Genomic DNA, 24,805 nt, shown 5'->3' with positions numbered 1-24,805 from the left:
ATGAAAGACAGAAAAGGAATGTGAAGAGCTGGGAGAAAATATAGAAGTACAGTACCTTTGTTCTACCTGGAAATTCTACTATTAATAATTTTTCAACTTTTCCATTATTAACTCTTATTTTCATATGCCTTAAAGTTTTCTATAACAGCAAAACAAGTGATTTTTTAGCACAGTAGTGAAGAGTAAGGATTGCCTTGTTCCTCTTAACAATACTACTTTAACATTTTAATGGAGTTTTCAAATGAAACGACCTAAAAGAAAGTGTAAGCATAATTTAGAACTTATTATTCTCCATCCAATTCTACACTCATTTTTAGCCATTAGGAATTATAAAGTGAAATGACTGCCTAATTTGAAAAAAAAATATTTTCTATTGCAGTAATGGAAAAGAAGGCTCACCATAGGAATGGTGAGACTGTCAGACCAAAGGTCCTAGTCCCTTGCAGCGACTATTTAGGAAATAAGGCCAGTACAGAACAGCCCTTCCCTGCTCAGCTGCCAAAAATCACCAAGGACCACATGGACCAGAAACTAAATCCAAGGAAATTGTAGTCAGTAGCCTGTCCACCGTGAATCAGGCCTTATTCTCACACATATTTGAACATTTTTATATTCTCAGGCTTCATGACACCCTGTGGCTCTGAACCTCACAAATTGATCGTGATACATCCAGAAAGCTCTACCTTTGTGTACTGTAAGCCTGTTACTTGGTTGGACATAGATAACATACGGTAACATTTTAAAAACTTCCATTTTCTATATTTTAAATTTGGCAATGCATTGTAAAATCCCTGAGTTGTAAGAAAATGCTAATAGTACTTGCCTGTTGCCTTCTCTTTGCCATGGGTGCTTTCACAGTTATCTGCTCTATCTCTTTCTGACATCTTTTTTCTATGCTGGAATTATTTCTCATTTACCTTCCCCTGGAAACCATGCTATAGCCCTGCTCATCTCAGTCACCCTCTTCTGGAGGTTTTTCCAGCTGTCTCCATGTAGTGTTCAAGACTTGGATGCACGACAGATTCATAGAGAAAACTATTATATTTTGCACTCCTGTCCTTTCCTATCAGATCCTGTTTTCATTCCTAATTGCCTTCTTGATTGATCTTGAGTACTGAGCTGACAATGTCACAGAACTAATCACAGTCACCCCAAGGTGTCTTTCTTAAGCAGTAAGAGCTGCTCTAAGAGTTCATGGGCATGATAAACGATACATGATATATGTAGTATGTAATTAAGGTTATCTTTTTCCTTTGTGCACTGTTGAATTTTACTTAGAATTTCTGTGTGCATTATCACTGCCAATATTACTATCTCATTTCAAAAATCTCCATACAAGCACTAAAGCCGATTCTAAAATTTGATTAATTTTTTTGTAAGTGTTAAGTTCTAAGTAGATTCCACTAGATGTATTAGAAACAGTCAAATCCTATTACTTGGGGATCTCTGACAGGCCTGTTTAAATATGCAAGGATAACTCAGGAATAACAGATTATCTGGTGACTTGACAATAGCTAAATTTTTACTTTAATATAAATTATTCTCCCAAGTCAAGACTTATTATGCTTAAAACAAATTTCAATAACAAAAAAAAATAGTCTGACAATTACGCATCTGTAAAGTTTAACAATTAGTTAAAATCAAATTTGTGTATTAAATACACATAATATAAAATAGCTGCATAACAAGTTAGCAATTTCATGCTTCAACCTAAGGAATGTATTTCACCAACGGTACAATTCAAGGATTTACAGAAAAAAACATTTCTTTCCTTAACTGAACATTTAATGTGTAACTCAAATAGTGTTCTTTTAATTTATTTTTTTTTAATAATTTCTTAGATTGATCAAAGACTAAACCAAGGAAGAAATTCTATTCTCGGACACCATATTGAATTCCATGTAATCATCAGCAGAGTCACCAACTTAACACCTAGAGCATGAGAACTCTACTTTTGAGTTACTGGTGAGTAACCAGTAGCAGCAGCAGGTTGGCATGCTCCAGACAGACAGACAATGCACATGAGCTATCATGACAGACTGCCTGCTGGGATCAAACATGCATCATGCAAACCCCAGAAACCTTGTGTTCTTCTCCATTTTTCTGGAGAAAGAGATGTCTGAGCCTGAGCCTGCCAGCACCTTATCAGCAACTTTTCCCACCTGCTCTCTATCTCTGTTCCTTGCCCTAGTCTTCTTGCACAACTATTGATTATTCCAAACCTCATGTCTCACTGACTGAAGGATTTGCTGGCTCAGTAGCCCTGAGATCCATTTCTGCCCTTCTCCATTGTTTCTTCATGCCTCTTCATCTATTTTTCAATTATGTTCTGTTTTGTTATGAATTCCCTTTCCAAATCCAAATCTTCTTCCCTGATTAAATACCAGTCTTCTCTTGTGATTTCCTTTCTCACGCACCAGTGACAAGTTCTCCCTCATTTTCACACCCAGTCTCACCATAATCCTTTGTCAAACACACTAGCTCTATTCCTCCAGTCCCTTCACTGTTAAATCTAACAGCACAGGGCATTCAGAGCACAGAGCAGAATGACTCCTGACTATGTCTCTGTGTCAGAAAGGAATGGAAGAAATAAGTAGAGAGAAAAATTAGCTTTGGTCATGGAATGCTGTGCTAAATTTTGCTGGATTTTTTAAACAATCTAGTCAGCATGACAAAATTGTGAGAAGCTTTGATATACTGCAGTGTAAGTGTGGAATCTGAAAGAGTTTTACTGCAAAACATATTAAATACATTTTGGAGGATAAATGAACTGCAGTTTTTCTAAAGACACATATATGTTAGCTTTTAGATTGATTTTCGTAAATAGAGTAGAAATACTGTATGGATTCAGTTTCATCGGCTCCCATAATTTAATACTCTGAAGGTTTGTAAGGAATATTATGGTATTTAAAATATAATATCACAGCAATTTTTAACATAGAATAGAATAGAACATGAACTAAGGTATATAATTTTCTCTCCATCCCTTTAAATGACCAAACTGGTATGGTTAAAACAAAATGCAATTTAATTTGATAATAATAGTGGTTAATTAAAATTACTTTAAAAATAACAGATATAATTTACACTAAATTTTAAAGCAAAACAGTTATAAAACCTTTGCTATTCCTAGATAAAAAATCCAGCCCCAGGCAAAACATGAGTATTAAAATATTAACTTGAACATTTAATCTGCCAAATTTACAAGTTATTTAATAAGAAGAATAAACAAAAGGCATTATCGGTCTTTCCATATTACTACATATAGTTTATTCTCTTTAGGGCATGGTGAATGACTGTTGAAAGCTCATAATTACTTGTCATGTTCATATAACTCTATCAGTGGACTTTTACGTATCTTTACTCATCACACGTGTGGTAACATCAGGTCAAAAACATGGTGTAAAATTCAACATTTGAAAGTTCTACCTACAGCAAGCAAAGACCTTTGTTGACTGAGAGACATGAGTTTAAACTATGTACCCACCCAAAGACTTGAAGGAAATGCAGCTGACCCTTTTCAGCAAATGTACACTTTAAAAACATGCAGAATATCTTGTCAGTGGATGATCTAAGTCAACTCAGTAAAGATCCCAAAGAACAGTTTTCAGGACTCATTGCTAAAAGCTGCAGTTCTTTTATCCCATTGCTGTGCTTCCAAAAACCATCGTTACTGACAGTTTTATAACACAGAAACCATAATATTAGTTGTAATGGTTTAATACTGAAAAGTCAAATCTGTGTATGAATCGAAATTTAAAAGTGTTTCCATAAAATATTGTCAATTCAACTAGCAAGTTTAGACAAGTAAACAAGAAACAATTGAGGAACGCTACTTTCAATATAGAGAAAGAGATCTCCTGAGACTTCAATTTACTGGTTCTGCTTTTTCTCCCTTCCAATTCCCAGCACTTCTTCCCCACCCAGAAAATGCTATTTTACAAAAATGCATGAAAAAAAAATCAAACATGCTTTCCACAGCAAAACATATAACTCAGCTTTTTCATCCATGAATCTTTAATATCTAACCAGAGTTAAATGTTAAAGTGAATTTTTTATCAGCTGAAGCACAGAAGTTTGATGCTACCATTTTCTGAACCTAAAAAGGAAATAAAACCTTAAGATGGTAGTTCTTTATTTTTATGGGTCTTTTCTCCTGATGTTGTTCACTAAAGACAGAAGAAAAGAACACCTAAAAGCTGCAGGATTTTTAGGCTGTAATTTCAATATTTCTAGAAATTGGAAGGCAGAAATATGCCAAAGAGAAAATTGTGACATCTCTCTCAGCTGTATTAGTAATAAATGTTCCACAAAACAACTAAAACAAACAAACAAACAAAAAAACTTTATTTTTTCTTCCTACTACCATAAAAAATTTGGTTGGAAAGCATCTCTGTAGGTCATCTGATTCAATCTTGTGCTTGAATTAGGATTATTGACAACATTAGATCAGCCATAATTTTACCTAGCCAAATCTTAAAAATCTCAAAGGGTGGATATTTCACAACCCTTCTAAGCAAGCACTGCTCCAGCACTATTCTACCCATCTGGTGTTTTAATTCCTTCTCAAATTGAAATCAGAATCTCCAAAGCTAGAGCTTGTGGCCATTAGTGCTTCTCTTCTCTACTAAGAAGAGTTTGGTTGCATCATCTTTGCTACTGAGTGCTTATAGGGTGCTCTTAACGTTGCCCCTCAATCTTGTCTTCACAACATTAAACAAGTCCCAGCTCCCTCAACACCCCTGTAATGTCCATGTGATCTAGGGCTCTGAGAATCTGTTGGACCATCTCCACAGCTCTTAAATTCAAAGAATGTGAATTGGTCACAGTCTTCTAGAAAATAATCTCTTTTCCTGCTGACCATGTTTCTCCTAAGATAGCCTGGTATGCTGATTACCTGACTTGTAGTGAAAGTCCACTCCAGGGTCCATGTTCAGCTTGGTGTCTGCAGTAACCTCCAGGTCATTTTCAATGAAGCTGTAATTCAGATGTTTGTTTCATGGCCTGTACAACCATGTGCAGCTCTTCCACCTGAGATGCAGACTTCTTACTGAACTTAATGAGATTTCTTCTGGCCAAGCCCCCAAGTATATCAAGATCCCTCTAGAATACAGCTCTGCCATTTGTCATGTTAACCACTCCCTCCTAATTTACTATCCTCTGCAAATTTGCTGAGGGTGCACTGTGTGTCATGATCTAGGTCATTGATGAAGATATTCACTGACACCCCAGATATCCCGAGCTACTCTGCTCATCACTGACCACGCGACAGATGTCAAGGGATGATCATTACCCTTTGAGCCTAGTGGTTAAGTCAGTTCCCAACCCACTCTCTTCTTTTAGTCCACTCTTCCCCAGCTTTCAGAGTGCTGTGGGAGACTGTGTCAAAAGCCTTACCAAAATCGTTGTGTGCAAATTAGCACAGCCGTGCTGGGAGAAGGCTATCGAGCAAGGTAATACAACATACAATCCAGGAGACACCCAAAAGACTATCCAGGAGGTTTCCAAACCATTACAAATCATATCTTCTTTCCAGCTATGCTTAGTTATCCATGTTCATCCAGCCCTTCCTTATGTTTGGATGAGAGGCTGTTAGAAGAGTTTTAAAGGGTGATCCCCATGTTATAGCTTCTCCTGCCCACAAAAGAAGTGTGACAAATACCTTTGCAGCCACTCCCTGTGGCAACTAGTGGAGAAGAGGACTCATCAAGTGCCCCACAGCAGATTCCACATGCACATTTGTGGGAGTTATGACATGGGCCACGTATGACTTTGGAGCCAGCTGTGTTTTCACTCAGCAAAGAGACATCCCTGCTCAGGGCAGCACCCGTGCTGTGGCACTGCTTGGTATAGGGCAGCCACTCCTCTCACCTCATCCAAGCAGCTAGTCATTTTATTGGGAAAAGCAACCAGTCTAGACAAGCACACAAATTGCTTTTAGTAAATCTAGGCTGACTATCCCAATTACCTTCTGGTCCCTTAAGTGCCTGGCAAAGACGAAGTTGAGTGCTTCAGCTTTTTCTATATTATCTGCCAGTACATTGTCTTGCCCCCTATTCAAAACCTTTTTCCTTCCTCAGATTTTACCTTCATTTTTGAAAGTAGCACACACCTGCAGAATCACTTTATGTTTTCCTTTACGACACTTTTAAGTCTTAGCTCACATCAATCAGCTTTCTCATTTTGTCATTAAGCAGTCAAGTAATGCTTGCTTATATCTTTCATTTTAGGTCATCAGAAAGCTCTTTGCTCAGTCAAAAAGGCCTTCTGCTGAATCCCCCTCCTTTCTGCTCAACAGGATTGTTCCTTTCTGAGTTCTCAATAAGTTTTATTTAGAAATCATCCATCTTTCATGGACCCTATGTTTCTGTGGCAACATCCCAAGAGATTTTGCTAAGCAACTCTCCAAAAAGGCTGAAGTCTGCTCTTCTGAAGTCTTAACAATCATAACTTGCTGAATATCTTTCCAGACTTCCTTTGAATCATGAACTGAACCAACTCATGGTCACTCTGATCCAACTGTTATTTATCATCACCTTTGACACTAGTTCTTCCCTTGTTGTAAGCAGCAGGTCAAGCATGCTGCTTCTCCCCTCTAGCAGCATCAGGAAATGGTCAGAAACACAATCAAGGAATCTCCTGCACTGCCTGCACACCAATTTAATCTTACTAGAAACTAAAACAATCAAGATCTTACTTTCAGCGTGATGATGATTGTACTGGTAGAATTACTTGCCATATAGTTTTTATCCACTTTTGATTCCACATTCTACTAACCTGAAATTGTGTTATTTTATTTAAAATTGAAAAGGTGACAATTTTTATAAAAAATACAGGAAGGCAAAATTTCCATTCTGAGTGAATTTAAAATAAATCCAGAAAATTAAGAAGTAAATTATGCTCATCACTGATAGCATTTTGGACCAATAATACACACAACTTCAAAAAGCTCAGTAATTAAAAGACAACATCCAGCTTCATTGAAACTTGTGGTTGATGATGATTTGTTACTTTTTAATCCTTTGTGCTCAGATTAGGCCATTTTTCCCCAGAGTTTTACCAAGAAAAATTTATACTGAATTTTTTTCAGACACAAATTCAATATTAGACCAAAAATTACAATTTTTTATCAATAGAAACACTTATTTTTGTTAGGTAAAATAGAAGTATTTAGGTAAAAAGACCTTAGAACTGAAACAAACAAACAAACAAAAAAAATTGAAGCAAAAAGAAAAGCAAGATAAAGTGGGCAAATTGAGTTGAATGTTCAACCATTTAAGCTTTACTGATAGATTCATTATCACAAGTAACTTAAAAGAAAGCTTGTCATCAGCCTCACTCAAATCACTTATGCAAAGAATTTCAAAATTTCAAAAGCCTTTTTTAATGGAGAAGTTACCATTCCAAGTATTTTTAGCTGGTACAAATACCAGAAGTGTTGCAAGACTGCACGGGTAATAAATTTCCTTATGTGAGCACAATTTAAATTAGCCCTGTAAAACTATTAAAGCAAGAACCAGGTAGTTTTAATGGATAGCACTGCAATAGCTGGCAAACATCTTAATTATAAAACATTGTGTGAGAAAACCTAACTATAAATGCTGCAATCAAGGAATCGATAGGCTTTACTAAAATTATCAATATGATAATTCAATTACCAAAAGATTTTCTAAACTGGTCAGCAACAAAGACTTTCTAAATATCTTCTTATTTTAATGGCAGACTCATCAGCAAATCCTATGGCATTGGACAGAGAGAGTACATTCACTGCTCTCAGTCTATAGCTGTGAAAATCACAGTGAGATTAACTGTTGCATTTTCAGCAGTCCCTCTTGAATCAATAGACAATAAATAGATAAACAGACATTAAAAAAAAAAAAACAGTCTCGGCAGCATTCAAGGGTTAAATCATCTGGTTTTGAAGGTCAGAGCTTCTTAGTTGTTGTAGTCAGAGGAGAAAACTGGTCTCTGGCTCTTGTTTGGGTGTCTCTCCGAGAGTGCTGTATGATGTATGTCCAGTGAGGAAATGCAATGGCAAGAAGTGTCATTTGTATTATGACTACATTAATTTTCTCTTTGTGCTTTTGTTGCCTGGGTATCAGTGTAGCATATAGGCTATTATCACTAATAAAATGAAGTTCATAATAGCCTCCTTCTTTTCAATAGGTCAAAGTTAACACCTGTTCAGAAATATGAGATTTCCATCTGATTTGCTCTGTGGCATTCAGAGACTGCTCCTATCACTTGACACCCTTATTTCTTCCAGTGCCACACACCTGCCACAGGAGGTCATCCTTTTAGAGTCAGTCTCTCCAGTCAATAGTGCCGATGCCACAAGAAGACTTTGGATATCAGACCTTCATTAGACAACCCACTAATTTGGAAACCAGATAGGAAAAAGAACATAAGAGACGATTGTTTCACAGAATACACACAACTTCTCAGGGCATTCATTTTTGCCCCCAAATGGATACAAAATGGACATTGGTGTGAATACCTCAATCAAGAAACAGACTGTGTCAGTATTTTATTTTACTCTCAGGAGCTAAACCAGCAGAATTAACTTGTTTAAGACATACTAAAAGTATCAAGATAGAAATGCCAAAAAAAAAGATCAAAAGGACACACTAACTAATTTCAATACATCGTCTGCAGGGTTCTTTGAGCAAGTAAGCTTTCTACTGGATATCTGCTAAATTATTGGGTAGGACTGTCACCGCCTTCCCTTCTATATTTTTTTCTTTTTTTTTTGGTAGAAGTAATTAAAAAGTTAAAATCAGCTACACGGAACATAAAGAAACACAGGACTTCTTCATTACCGTACAAGCCTTTTAATTGTTTAAATGGTCTTTCAATTGTCAGGGCAGTTTATCCCTTTTAAGGATTACTTCCTTCACTTTTAGGGAGTTCTTGATCTCCTTAGCTATTATTTACTTTTAAGGTTGTATTTCTTTTCTGTTTTTAAACTTTACTGACTCTTTCTCAGTAATAATGGTGCTGGCATCTCATTGCAGAAGAAGACAATTCAGCACTACAGGCTTATTGACAAAGCCTTCATCATTGTAATCCAGATACTGTAATGCTGATATTCTTTCTATACACAAGTGTTTAAAAAGTTATTTTAATTAGACCAAATAAAACCTTGATGCACAATTTAACGAAATCAATGTTTTAACTATTAATTAAAAATGTAACTTCTTGGAACCCTTTGGAGAAAAGTCATCCTAATTGAATGTCTCATAAGTTGAAGGAAAACAACTGCAGCTTTTCATCCTCAATCAAAACAAAGGAGAAATTCTCTTAGCCAAAACAGGGACGCAAGGTGTGGTTTCCGCACATTTATGTTCTGATTAAATACTGTATCATGATTTAGTTAGTCTGAATCTGTCTGATCCAACAAGTTAACTGGCTTGAGATTGTAATCATGTGCAACAAGAAAAATGAAATGCAAATTAGCAAGTTATGAACTGACGAATACATAAGTGGATGAGACTCTTTGGCTTGCGAAACACAGCAGGTCAGGTTAGAGAATCAGAACAGTCCCCTCCTTGCACAGAAAAGAGATAATTTCTCATTTTCTGTGACATTAGACATTATAATGAAGACTCATGTTACAAACTGAACAAGTGCTGTCTTCTAGGTGAAGGTAGCACTCTTCAAACAAAAAGATAAATACACAGTTTCATCAGTGACATTCATGTTCATCTAATACAAGGCACAAAAGAACCCCCCCACAGCATTTTCCTATATATCTCCTAGGTGGAAATCAACTACATAGATATAATTCTGCTACTGTACTTCCTAAAGATTAATAGAAATTTCCAGGTTCATTTTGCCGATAATCACATCAAAGAACCCCTTGCATTAACGTATCAAGTGCCACTGCATAAACAGTTTCCTTTTAACCTCTATGCTCTCACAGAAAACTGCTTCATATTATGATGTTCTAATGATTCAGAAACTTTTGACAGTTTCCTCCTTTATTTAATTGCAGTCCCTTTAAACATTTTTTCTTTTCCCATAGTGTTTTCTCTCCATAACATTAATTTCAATGTGTGTACACAGTATATTTCAACCTCCCTTTCACTAAAATAAACAATCTGGACCTTTTGGTTGGTACTGTCACAGACTGGTACCATCACACAGAACAATTCAAATGCCCAAACATCCCTCCACCCCTAAGTGCTGTGAGCCAGATGAGTCACTGATTCTGAGATCTCCTAGTTGTGTTAAGAAGCAGGATATTTTGCTCAGTGCCAGGTTGTTCTAGTGCAGCCATGGTGTTTAGGAACTTGTGTGGGATTGCACCCAGACAACATGGACCTATGGTCAGAATTCATTTCTGTGATCTTAGTGGTTTTCATACCTGTAACAGTTTCAATTCATCTTCCCTTGAAGATGAGTAAAAATAACTATATGCTGTATTCTATTTCAGATGCACTGAATGCTTTACCTATGTCCTTTGCAATTGTCATGAAAGGTAACAAATAAGGAGAAGCATCTGACCTGGTGTAGTCATCCTCCACAAGCATGTGCTTTGGAATGGGTGAGTATCTTCCTGGTGAGATAGGGGCCAGGGATGCCTTGTACTCTAAAGTGCCATTGTTTCCAGAGAGTATATGATTTTCCATTGGTGGAGAATAAGCTGATGGTAAAAATAAGCACTTCTAGTTAGCAAGTTTCATGTTTCATTAGACATCACAAGAACGCAATTTTTTTATTTAAGTACCAGGAACATTACAGTGCTGTAAATAAGATCAAAATAAACAATCATTGCCCGAGAGAGCTTAAAATATAACAAGAAAGAAAGAACAACTGGAGTTTTCATGAAAATAAGACTGATACTAATACTAATGGTGGCTCATTTTCAGGGATTGACTCTTTAGAGGATATTCAGTTTCTGAATAAGGGACCTGAATAAACTCTCCTCTTTGGGAGACAGGATACATTTTCTTCACTTAGGACTAACTTGAAGAAGCAAATGCAAATAGGAAAGAATAAGATTAAAAGCACACTCCTCTTTTTGGCTCAAATATACAGCAACGGGAGTAATAAAGTAAGAGCTCAATGCAGAATAAGAGCAGGATTTTTATGTATGGCAAGAATTACGTATAGTGAAGAGTCAGAGTTGATCTACTAAAGGTGCCCAAATCTGCAGTAAAATTGAAATTTCCTATCAACATAGATAGTATTTAGACCACAGTAAATCTGTATATTTAAAATAGAAAATGGATATTAATATTAATCATTAATGACAAAAATCATAGGACTGTGTTGTCTAATTCTATATTGAGTTTTCAGGTTTTGTTGCTTGCTTGCTTTTTGATATTCTGAAGTTATCTGGGATATGTATGACTGGAAAGATGCCATAATAGTTGTATTTTGTCTCTAGTTAATTTAATTAGAAAAGAAAATGATAAATACGAAGAACGATGAAAAATGTTTCTGCAATGAGCTATGATTAATTTTCTCATCAGAAGACAACAGCTAAACTTTCTGCTATTAGTTTTAGTCTTTCTTTCAGATGCTGAGATACAGAATGTTTCCAAGCAAAATCTTTTTACAGGGAACGGCCATTATGAATTCTGCAATACTCAGAACATGTAGGTATAATGAAAGGTTCCCTGAGGACGAATGAATCTGTATGCACCAACAGCTTGGGAACGGCTACGGCAAATCTCTTCAACCTTTACTCTCCCTCTGGAATTACTTCTGTCTTCTCATATGCTGCTGATCTATAATCTGACATAATAAAACATACTGTTTTAGAACTCCCAAATTATTATTTTGAAAGTATTATAAAACAGGAGATTGGATAGGGACATTTAGCATTTTTACATCCTGGGCTTTGCTAGAATCCAGACCAGACTGCTACTGAACAACATGATTGCCATCTGTTGTAACATTTGCTAACTAAATAGGTATCCTCAGCACAATTGAGCATACTACCTGATGTGCACGTTACAAAACGTTCCCTTCTATTTTTATGGAGTAGTCTGAGTGAGGAGGATCTTGGATATTTAGCTTTTCCCTCAACTTTGTCTGTCCACAGTAGCAACACTATACAAAAATGTAGAAAAAAATAAATCTTTAGCATTTACTGCCTTTAGTTAACTTCCCTGCCCTTAGCTGGCCTTAAGTGCCCCTAGGATTATTGGCAGGAGATCAAGATGGTATGGATCAGTTCCTGAAGCTCTTGTCAAAAATTAAATTGCTATCCAGTTGTTAGATGGTGCAGTTGGTCCCTGTTGGTAGTTGAACCCAAGGCAGGTAGTTTTAATGAACAGTTAAATGAAGAAAGGGAGTTTCAGTAATGAACTGTTTAGACTAATGGGCACCAGTGGTACAGAGAACTGTAACTGAAATGTTAAGATTGTTGTGAATGACAAGAGAATGGGAATGCCTGAGTATGGACACCAGGATGACTGGCAGAAGGGGTATAAGAACGACATGTATTGATAAACCTAGATTAATCAATAGGTTATCAATACTCAATGTAACTTGTCAGGAAGGCCTACACCCAAACCAAAACAAATACTCAAGCCATATAGAGATGATGGTGGGAGATAAATGCTAGTTTGGAGTCTAGGACACACAGATAAGGAGACAAGAGAGAAGTGAGTAAATCCTGAAGACAGGCAAAAGTGGGACAGATGGGAGAGACAGAAGATCCTTATTGTTGTCATCTCTCTAAGAGTACAAAACACATCGGCAAGGAGGTTGTCAACATAAGAAGGTATATGTTTATGATAAGGACTCCATGGCCACCCATCCAACCTTGTACATTGTCACTTCAGGGAGTCCTGGGGATGCACCTGGGTGCACATTTTTCTACCTGAATGCTGGATATGAGCCTATACAATTTTGAGTGCATGGATATGACAGCCTGATTGAAATCAGTTCATTTTAAAATGAAGTCATCTTCCTCTCCTATGGGATACCTCACTGATTTTTACTATTGTTTCAACATCTTTTCCTACAACACACTGTGCATTGAATGCAAGGACAAACAAGGCCTTGGCCCTCTGTGAAAAATATTAGATGAACATATATAAAGTTAATGGGCAAACTAATAATAAAGCAGAGTGGAACAATAATTTTTGAAATTTTCACTGTGAGGGTAGTGAAGCACTAGAACAGGTTGCCCAGAGAAGTTGTGGGATGCCCCATCCCTGAAAGTGCTCAAAACAAGGTTGGATGGGGCTTGGAGAAATCTGGTCCAGTGGTAGGTGTCCCTGCCCATGGTAGGGGGATTGGAACTAGGTGACCTTTAAGGTCCCTTCCAAGCCAAACCATTCAGTGACACCATGAATTGGATATACAAAGAGAATAGATAAAGTTTTGTAAGTAGAACAGTGTTTTTTACGTTGCAATTAATATTTTATTCAAAGATATATTTGCATCAGGCTTTTCACTAAGTTCTTTCAAGACAGTTTGCTGCTTGTTCCAATTTTTCGGTGGACAAATCTAATCATATTTCAAAATACATTTGCATATACTTGTTTCTGTAATTGTCACAAGAGTTACAGTTCAGTCTGATCACCCGCACAATGGCTAATCGGAATCAGTGCAGCTGTACATCATCTACATTGTTACTTTTGCTGCAAAGATACTTTAGCGGTGATATTATTTGCAATATTTCATGAGTGTACTTAAGTGGCAATAAACATTTCATTTTTGTAGCCTTCCAAGGTGTTTCATAAACTTTAACGGGGTACTTTGAACAAGCTATGAAAAAACACAATCATTAACTGATAACTCCTACAAAATGAGTTGCAGAAGTCACTTACAGTGAGTAATATCTGGTGGGCCATAGGGATCGGTCATGTAAATAGTGGTGGGCTTTCCAACTTTCAGATAGACTACATCTGATGTGTTCTTCAGTATTGCTACTGCCTCTTCATGGGTAACTTCTTCTAAACTGTAATTATTTACCTTGAAAGAGAAATCAAATAGGTAAGTTGGATTTCAGATATAGACACAAAAACTGACACAGCCTTGCAGTTTTAAAAATGTTGGGGAAAATTCCTGTAGACAAAGAGCACTAAAGATTACAGAAGCAGTATTGCTGCAAGGTAGAAAATACAGTTTTCTTAGCACATACATATTCAGAGACTGATGTAGCAGTATTGATACACAGAATCATAACGTTTCCAGAAGGCACTTGGTCTTGGCAGTAGAAAAGTCCTTTGTGATATTCTGTTACTGGTATAATAATTAACATAAAACTGTGTTTAATAATAAATTAATAACACCACATCGGTTACAGAAACTGTCTACATTATTTGACCTAACAAGATGAACTTCCAAATTCCTCTTTTAGCATGCATGGTTGGGACCTCAGAAATACCAACACCCCAAATCTTTCCATCCCTGATATGACATTAACAACTGAAATAATAAGGGGTACAAAGTGGTATACAGAATATCTATGAGGTGCAAAAAATTAAATATGGTATTTCTAGAAGGGGAAAAGGGATTTTTTGATGTGAAAGTTTGTCAGTTTTCTGGAAGCACAGGAAAGAGATGTTGAAAAAAGTAAGAGAATGTAGTACTGGTTCTATGCATTTTTAGAAAATAAAAATGCTTAAGTAAGGATAAGAGCTCAAGACTACAGATGAAATAGGGGAGTAAATGCCTATTATGCTTTACTCCCACAGAAAGAAAAAAGTGTCAGAAGTGGTTTACTGTAGAAGCATATATAATTTATTCACATATAAATCCACTATATCCACAGAATGTCAACAGATTGTCTTCCTGTAAACAGAACTGTGAATGTTCCCTGCCTAAAAAATACATTCTGAATGGAGAACTTATAGGAAAAAGGAAAGAAGCAAACTGTGTAAATACAGGTTTCAGACGTAGTGTAAGCCAACAGAAATAACAGAATCATAGAATACCTTGAGCTGGAAGGGACCCATAAGGATCACTGAGTCCAAGTCCCTGCTCCTCACAGTACTACCTAAAACTGAACCATATGACTAAAAGCATTGTCCAGCGACTCCTTGAATTCTGGCAGGTTTGATGCTTTCCTGGGGAGCCTGTTCCAGTGACCTACATTTCACAGTGAATGTTGCATATGTAATATTTTATTGTCATTTAAATTGCCATCCTCCAACTTTGATAGTTAATGCAAGGATTCCTTTTAAAGATTATGCAGAAGTGGCTCCTCAGCTATAATATAACTGTAAATCACAGAAAAAAAACCCTTGTTCTTTCTAGGGAATTTAGTATCAATAAATTACCAGAAACCTGAACAATAAGCTGGATGTGACAGTAAGCTACTGCCAAAGGGTCTGGTAACTGAAAAGAAATCCAGTTATTATGAATCGCTGGAGGATTCTTCATATCCAGACAATTTCACCAGCACCAAGAAAGAATGACTGCTATTGTATTGCTAAATGTAAGGATTCTGTTTAAACTTTGTTCCTTCTGTAATTCTGAGACTTGGTTTTAAGATTAACTGAAAGAGACAACGGCAGGTACGTTATGATAATTTGACATGAAGAGCAATGATAGAGCCTAACACTCAGAAGGGAGTTGCTGACACTGTATGCTGTATTTTGACATCTTCTTTTTAAATAAAAATCTTACACATAACTTGCATAAATTTCTCTATTTTTCTTTGTTATGAACAGCAGTAACTTACATATACAACTTTAATAAATAAATGTCTTAAATTACTAGGATGGTAGCAAGAAGAAGTGACTGAAATTAAGCCTTTCTTGCTTATGTATTTAAAACTGCTAGACACTTTGGATTCACACTTTTAGAAATATGACCACAAGGTTATCCTTTACCTTTTCTCCTTCCCACACTGTCTGTACATTGTATCTATCTTTTTGTGTTTCATCTTAAATCAAGGCTTTTTTGAAGTAGAGAAAATCTCACATAATCTCACCCACTATACTGCTGCTGTAAATCAATGTTCTTAGTCAAAAAAAAAAAGAAAAAAAAATGAAATATCTTAGCACTTTCTGCGTTTTGACTTTTGGTCTTTTTAGGAGTGCCTAAAAACAACTAAGGCCCAAATTGATGTGATGCAACTTTTTTCCAAAGGTGGTGTTATTTTGTTGTTGGTGGGAATTTTGTTGTTTTGTTTAGTTTTTATTTGGGGTAGTTTTGTTTGTTTGTTTCTGATTTTTTGTTTTGCTTGGTTTTGTTTTTTGGGATTTTGTTGTTTTGTGTTTTTTTTTTCTGGAAATCTAGCTGATAAAAATCATGGCTAGGACTGTTGACTTCCATCACAACACACTTGGATGTCACAGTTATGCAGTCAGAGGACAAATAGCCATTTTATAAACAGAAAATAAAGCATGATACCTAAGAAACTTATATTCTCTATGACAGGTACTATACCTTATCTCTCTGACAATAACTTTACAGGACAGGTATTTTACCAACATGTTGCACAAGTTATTGAAATCTTGAAGTTAAGATTGTAGGAGTCTAAACTAAGATTCAATATTCATGCAGTTCTGCATTATGTTTATTCTTATACAATTAAAGATCCTACAGGTCATTGCAAAATTTATGTACAGTGATTTTTTTTTCTTTTCTAGTACATATAAGCTTAAGTATGCAGAATATTGTGGAAAACTGAAATATGCAGAGCTGGAGCTTGGTAGAACATAAAAGAAGGTAATGTATTAGTGAAAACCAGAAAAGAAGAACTTCAGAGAAATAATGCTGAAAGAAAATTTGATGAGATGAAAGGACCCTTCAAAGTGAACAAAGTTCTGCTATAAAAAGTATTCCAGCAACATATACCAAAATTGCTACTCAAACTCATCCTATATGTATAAAAAATCAGAGGTATCTTATCTCTAGAGAGAACACTCCTAGAAAGAAAGTTTGTTATTAATTAATTTTGTCCTGGACTGCTCAGTTCTCAGTAAACACAGAAATAAAGTCAGAATCAATGTACACATCAAGAGAAAATAAACAATGAAACACATCGATTCATTCATAAAACCAAAGATTCTCAGTGGTGCCATAAAGTTTCCTTTAAATGGGAGGTCTTTGAGAAGGAGCTAAGATCTCTTAACTTAGTCATCTACCAACATCAATTTAGAATTACAGTATATAAAATATACTATGCATTTCCAGGTTTCCTTCAGAAGGTAGTCCTTGCTTTGGATCTACAATTTCCATTAGTAATCACATATGCATGTATATTCTCTACTTTTTGATCATAAAACACTGATCACAAATAAAGACATCTGTATGTATTCTGATTTACAAAAGAACTTGAATACCTAGAAGAATTATTTCTTCAGCCCCTAGATATTATTGCAGGATGACTGTAGTATTTAATTTTGTTCATAAGGAAATCTCTGGATATCATCAAAATGTCAGGCCAGTGATGATAATAATCAGGAAATATGATGTTGTAGTTGTTTTCATGGTAAGATTTATAGAGAGAGGAGAATTGCTCAGAATCTCCAATAGAGACTATTTCTTGTTTCCATAAAAGCTGCCTATTTTAACAGAATTTTAAGTACTAAATATGGCTTTTCTGGTGGTTGTGGCACAATAAATGCATCATAGCAAAGCTCTACTTCCTCCTGTTCAGATGACCTGATATATTTGCATATAGTTTGTAAAAAAGAGCTGAGTTAGAGGTAAAGAAGATAAAGAGTGGGAGATGTGTACAAAATAAGAAATCAAAGTGTATATGGTATGCAACCCTTTGAGATGCTGAATCTTAGGTGCAGAAGGACTGACATCAATCTGAGTGGGCAGAACAAGCATTGCATGCCAGTGTTCTAGATCTAAGAGGATAACTTAAGTAGGAATTAATTAAGGGGAAAAAACCCCTAAGGCAAATGCTAAAAAAGATATTTATCTGAGTGATCAAGTTAGTAACAAAGCTGGGTACTTGAGACACAAAATGCTGCAACAGGAGCCAAAGGAGAGGAGCCAGAAGGAAAACAGGCATGGAGCAAGTGGGGCTTTTCTAATGGGAAAGGTTCCATGAAAATTCAGAAATGCAAACAGTACCAGAAGTAAAAAAATAACAAAAAAAATTAGGAAAGCTTTTTCTTTAAATAGAAAGTATGTGATACAAAGACCTACTGACAATATGAGACAAGAATGAGAGAAAGAAAAAACATAGCAGTATGAAAATTAAAGAAACAAGTTCAATCAAAGAAGCTATTTGAGTTATGGGTGAAATGAGTAAGAAATGGTACTAAAGAGATATAAAAAGACTGGGGTGGACTTCCTAAATAGCATAATCAAGGCAATGAAGTATAAACCTAAGCAGGAATATTTTATTTGGAAGTTTTCCTAAATTCATACTGGGAAACATAGACCCTAGGAGGAGCTAGAAAAGCTTAGAATCCCCAAAATGACTGTACGAGTGCTCTAAAGAATAATTTCATTCACAACAGTATAAACTGATATGAGAATAAGAGATCTGGAGGAATAAGTCTGTCTTATTTAATTTTCCTTTATTAAAGGGGATTCATTCCCTTCCTCTATTGACTTAGGCTAAGAGAGATTAGATTCACTCTGTGAATGAGACAAAGAGGTGATCTTTACCCTACCAGTGGTAATGTTTGCTTTTCTGTAATGTTTGACTTTTCCTAAAAAGAATGGATTTTCCTGAGTGAATATTTCTGGTAAACACCTGCAATGTGCCTGCTGTAAATCTAGAAAGCTTTTTTAAAAACTCTCCATGTTTTAAAAGGCTGCAAAAAGTGAAAGGCTTTCCAGTGCTGAGGACTAATCATTTTTACTAACCAGGTAAATCTGTTTGGATTAACTAAGTACTTACAATCCCATGGACTCCTGAGTTAGTTGTGCAGGTGTTGGACTCTTTTTCAAAAGATGATCCCAAAAAGACAGCCGAAATCATTTTAAAAGAATACCTCTAATCAGAACCAAATGCTAATCTAGATGTATCTTAAATTATATGCTCTGATTACTTTAATACAAATGTGATCCTGTATTCATATGCACTCTGAAAGAAACAGATACTCGTAGGGGATCCCATAAGGGACACATCAACAGCTGCACAATCACAACCCCACTGCAGTCCTATGAAATCACCGGAAAAAAACATACTTTTTTTCAGCACAGAATTAGGTAGAAAGAAAGCCTAAATTTCTGAAAATGAAAGTGACTTCTGTTTTTTCCTCCTGTTTTCACCAAGCAAAGAGAATCAAATTAAATCTCTTGTTATGTACAATCATTCATCTCTGTGACTATATAGACCAAGAAGCAAGAGGTTATGGCCCAAATATACAAGATTATTTTGTCATAGGAGACATATTTTAGAAAAGCTAATACTTATAAAAGATAAATATTAAATTTTCTTATAAACCCTAATGTTTTTCATTTTGCCTGAAAAATACCTTGCTTCTAGCTATTAGTGTTGATATGTACTAGTAAAACCACACAGTTTTATACTGATTTCTCATTCATTCATTCTGTAGATAACTCTTCCAAAGTAAGATGATGGTATGAGACAAAAGAAAGTATTTATTATCTGAAATGTAATAACTTAAACCATTTTTCAGCTCTTCCTGATCATCATTAACAATGACCCTTAAGAGCTTAGAAGTGTGCTCTCATCACGCTTCAGTGTAGGGTATTGAAGGTAGTCTTAGACTGGAAGAAGGGACTGAAGAAAACTTTATGATGTTCAGCACGAAGAAACAGTAAGTCCTGCCCCTGGCACAGGCTAATGCCCATCAATAGCATAGGCTGGGCATTGACAACCTGGCAGTAGCTCTATGGAAAAGTGCTTGGGGCTCCTGATGGATGGCAAGCTGGGCATGAGCCAGATATGTGTCCTGGCAGCAAAAAGGTCAACAGCATCCTGGGCTGTATCTGCAGGAGCAGAGCCTGGAGAACCAGCAGAGGTCTATTCCCCAATAGCTGCCACTCATTAGACTGTATCTAGAAACTATATTCAGTTTTGATTCCCACACTATGGGAAAAAAAAATCCAAAAGGAAGTAAGTTGAGAGGTGTGCTGCTGGGATGTGATTGGAACACTGGCCTGGTGAGGAGAAGCCAGGGGATCTGGGCATTTTCAGCCTGGAAAAGGGTTTCCTCTGGAGACAACTAATGACAGACCCCCAGTGCTTACAGGAAGATCATCAAGACAGAGCTAAGCCTTTCAGAGTGGCATGTAGTAACAGGATGAGAGACAGCAGGTGAATGTTGAAACAAGAGAGGGTCAAACAGGTTATAAGGAAAAGTATTTTCCTCAGAACAGCTGAGCAGTGGAACAGGTTTCCCAGAGAGGCTCTGCAACATCCATCCTTGCAGATTTTTGAGATTCAATTGGATAAATTTCTAAGCAACCTTGTCTGACCCCATAGCTGACCTTGAATTACCACACTGGCCTATGATGCTCTGTATGTGATTTACTTTTGCTCCCTTCCAGCACAAAGAGAAGCAACCAGTGCAGTGGTATTCTCACCACAGGCATTACCAGCAGCAGGCATTACTGGGGCATTACCAGCAGACGTTACCACCAGAACACAGTGAGAAAATATTTTTCTCCTAGCTGTAAGTCTTCTTCTTTTACTTTCATATATACCTAGAGAAACCACTCAGTTTTTGGCTTAAGCATTCCCAGTAATTTTCCAAATGGGCACCTCAGGATTATCCTACAATGGAGAATTTTCCTGTGCAAGTGCTCAGGATAATAAGCCTTAAGTCCAGGTTTAGTGCCACAGAAACATAACTGCATAACATAGCGCTGTATAGATTTCACAATAATCACAATGCTCAGTATTTACATAATACATCTTCTGAATGTTTAACACACTATTAGCAATCTGCATTCAATCACAGTAGGGTCATCAGGCTGCAAAATGCTCAGGTGGCCCCTTAAAATTTTACATTTCAATATTAGTTTTGATTCTGCAGCATCACTTTTATTACATCTTAAATTTGAATTAATTTGATTTCAAGTTGTTTGGGATCTGAAAGTATTTCACACAAACTTATCTGAATGCAGATACAAAAATTAAACAAGCTCCCCAGCAGCTGCTGAGAATTCCAAAAGGATGACAAATTCTGGTAAATCTGATAGAAAAATGATGGAAAAAACCAAAGATCAAGAGAGAATGCCCTACTGAGAAGAAAAAATAAAAAAGAACTGTTAAAATGTACAATCAATAAGAAATCAGTGAAGCAGAAGTAGGACTGTATAGATGACAAGGGTAATATTGTGTTGATAGACTGCCAAAAGAAAGTAATTAATTCTTTCACTCACTACTCATAAAGGAACATGAAGTTAATGTCATAAACTGACAGATAATTCACAAATAAGGACAGAAAATTATTGAAGGTGCAAAAGTTATAAAGAAATCAGAGAGTCTTGGAGAGAACCAGAAAACGTGGCTGTAATCTGCATGAATTTTAAAAATAGATTTTGATCTTGTAAATATACCTTCAAAAATGTAATGGTCAAGGTACACAAAGAGTACGCTGACTGGTATTTTCTTATGCAACACTGAAAAGCTTGGTCTCGAAGTACATAACTAGAGGAAAGCAGTATTTTTAATGATTTTTTTTTTTGCTCATTTTACATGCAGTGATAAAAGGAGATAACATTAAGTAAAGAAATGGTCCAGACTGAAAGAAGAACAAAGACATCAAACACACTGAGAATGACCTCTAGTCATTTTCACAAGTATAAACTCATCACAATGAAGAAACATCTATATCTGACTGTAGTGAATTACAGGTTCAAGACCGAGATGCTAAATAGATTAATCCTATAAAAATCTGGAAAGAATTAATTTATACAGAGTACATAGAATAATTACATTTCTATTCAAATTCATCCTGATTAAATTACACTGGAGGGCGTCAATATGGGAGTTTGCATCTCTTGTTTTTCATGAGGGTTTTTTTTCAATATATATTTTTTACTATCTCACGTGAATTGGAAAAAATTAAGAGGAAAGTAACAAAAAATTGCAGACACAAAAATTGCAAGGAATTCTTATCAGTAAAAAAAAGCCAAAACAAACAATAGCTGAACAGAAGCAGATTTGCTACAATGTGCAAAATAAGTAAGGTGTAAATTTGGCAAATATAAATATACATTTCTACAGAGAAATAATCCAAAACTTCATTATGCAACAGTAACTTGAATTTTACTGTGCTGAGAAAATTTTACTGTGCTGAGAAAATTTTACTGCAAAGAAAAAATACCAAAGAAATGTTAAGTTCTAGTTTTATTTTGTTTTGATTTTGATAACACCACTTGCTCCTTAAGCTGTTTTATCTAACCTCTTGGGTTAATTAAAAAAAGTCAGAGTCCCCATCCCAGCAACCCAGCAACCAAATGCGTTTCCAGTTCTGTTTGATACCCTGTATAAAAAGAATGGTCATCTTCATATGTGACTGGAACACAGTGTCACTAGTCAAATAAAGAAAACCTCAATTACGCATAGCTTTGTAGGCAGTAGAAAGGTCATGGCAATTTTTTACTGCTTAAATGTCACATCACGAAACAGAGCTACCACAGTACATGTTTTCTTCATGTCACTTGATAAAAAAATATTTCTCGACGTGCTAAAATCTACGCGAATGCATTGACATGAATGCAACTTGACATAGATTAACTTGTGCTGATTCACCAGGGTCAGGATTACCCCCTCAATGTAGAAAAAGAATTATCTACAAGAAACAATATACCAGCACCACAAATAGCAGGAAGAATTGTGGGAAATGAGTTCCAACAGAGGAATACACTTGTTGAACAAAAAATTTGGAAATTTATTTTTTTTTTTAACATCTATATGCACATATACATAAAGCATTCCTACATGTACTGAAATGTAGGTAGTAGTCCACTGACAGTGGCTACATGTGAAACTTTAGTGGGATGCTTTGGTATCTTTCTATTTACTTACAACAAACAGTACAATCAGTACTATCATAACAAGTAGTTTGTCTAAAATCTCTTACAGTTTTATGTTTCATTATGACTTGTCACTGATGAGGATAATACATTTATTCTCTTCTCTGTTAAAAGCTTGTCAAAGTAATATAATCCATTGCCTTCACTTCATAAAATGTTGGTTTTCCAGAGTAATGCTTTTTTAACTGCAGCCTCAGAAATATATAAAAAGAATGGGAAAAATGAATATGATGGAAATATAACTCATAATTATTACGGCAGTTCTACTCATTACCTCCAGAAAGATGTATGGTGAATGAAAGTCCTTATATGAAACAATTTTCAGCCAAATAAAATGTGATTTAAATTTATCATACTTACCATAAGAAGTCTATCTCCAACCTGTAACCTCCCATCTTTTTGTGCAGCTCCCCCATCAATAATCTTGGTGACATAAATGCTGTTGTCCCCAGGGATGTGTTGGTTTCCCACCCCTCCTGCAATACTGAATCCCAGACCTGGAGAAGATATTGCAAACAAAACATTAGCAACATAGTATATAACATTAAAGAGAAGTGGAAAGTAGCATATATACTATACATTTACAGTATTTTTTACAGAAATACAAATAACATAAATGGGGTCATTGCACTTACTTTCCCTGAAAGGTCAGGGAAAGAACTAAATTAAGGAAATTCCTTTTCATTTACAACTGTAGGAAGGTAGAGAGAAAAATAATTGAACCAGTGATAATTCTATATAACCCACTCGCTGAGGGCCAGTACAGCCAATGTCAAGAATTTATGTCCCAACTTGAGATGACTAGTAATAAAACAAGGAATCTTGAAGTTTATTTTGTTAAATGCTGGTGTAAAATACATCACCACCTATCAGAACAAAATGAAAAGTGTTCTGATTGTCCACACAATTTGAAGAATACTTGGAGAGGTCTACTGAAGGTTTTGCAAGTTTATGGAGTACCACAGTGAAGGGTCAGTGAAAGTAAAACAGAAACGATGTAGATGTTTGGACTTTAATCATGGTGTTTTTTTTTAGGACACAAACGTCTTTGGCTTTGGATACATAAATTGAGAAAGCAATAGTCCTCTGTACATGTATAGCTTCTGTCTAGTCATCAGTGAAATTCCTAAGTAAACACTCAAACACTCAAACACTCAAACTTTGGAACAACGTCAATAATATATGCTGATACAAATCAAGAAAAGGAAGGTAAAAAAAAAAGATGTTGGGGGAAGAAAAAAAGATAGTTTCTCCCCTTTCCTATTTTTCCTAGCCTCTGACATGTTACATAAACAGACAAATGATTGCTTTAATTTATAGCAACATTTAAATCTTTTAATCAGATAAAAGACAGAAAAAGCAGTAAAATGCAATAGTAAAAATGAATTGCCTAGAATTTGGCATTTTATCACAAATTCAAGAGCCAGACTTCTTGGGCAATAAAAATTAAGTGATGGTATATTTAATATGCACAAGGTGTTTTAGCAGTTGTTTGCATGCAGAGATAAGGGTTTTTTTGAGTCAATTAAATATTTTTTTTCTCACATTATTTTCATTTGCTCATCATTCTAGCTTCAAAAAGATGTGAGGTCAGATAACATAATGGACTACTTAATGGATACTGCCAAACCATCAGATTACAAAAAGAAACATCTGAATTTATATCTCAAATTGAAACACTACTTGATTAATTAAGATGACTATTAACAATACACATGAAGTTAATTTAGAAATATGGATAATTAAAATAAAGCTTTATTTAATTTCCAGATAAAGCTGGTGATCACTGTTACTATTTATGTGTGTCTGCCAGGACAACAAGGATAAAAAGATTATGATTTTTTTCAGCATAGAAGAATTTCTTCATTATCCTGGGACTACTAACAAGAAGCAAAAAAATATTCTAAGA

At 35.7% G+C, this 24,805-nt stretch overlaps 1 protein-coding gene across 8 annotated transcripts in view; it reads right to left on the bottom strand.

Moving 5' to 3' along the window:
- Positions 1–24,805, bottom strand: part of DLG2 (discs large MAGUK scaffold protein 2) — a 999,038-nt gene that overhangs the window by 267,390 nt on the left and 706,843 nt on the right. For all 8 annotated transcript variants that reach the window (XM_018071067.2, XM_025894987.2, XM_018071060.1 and 5 more), the window contains 3 exons: positions 23,257–23,393; positions 13,791–13,935; positions 10,507–10,645 (listed from right to left, as the gene is read on the bottom strand). In XM_018071067.2, coding sequence (XP_017926556.1) covers positions 10,507–10,645; positions 13,791–13,935; positions 23,257–23,393 — 421 coding nt within the window. The remainder of the gene's footprint in view (positions 1–10,506; positions 10,646–13,790; positions 13,936–23,256; positions 23,394–24,805) is intronic.

Source organism: Manacus vitellinus, unplaced genomic scaffold (genome assembly GCF_001715985.3).
Source record: "Manacus vitellinus isolate BGI_N305 unplaced genomic scaffold, ASM171598v3 scaffold_2_pilon, whole genome shotgun sequence".
Lineage (NCBI taxonomy): Eukaryota > Metazoa > Chordata > Aves > Passeriformes > Pipridae > Manacus > Manacus vitellinus.
This window is presented reverse-complemented; position numbering and strand designations above follow the sequence as displayed.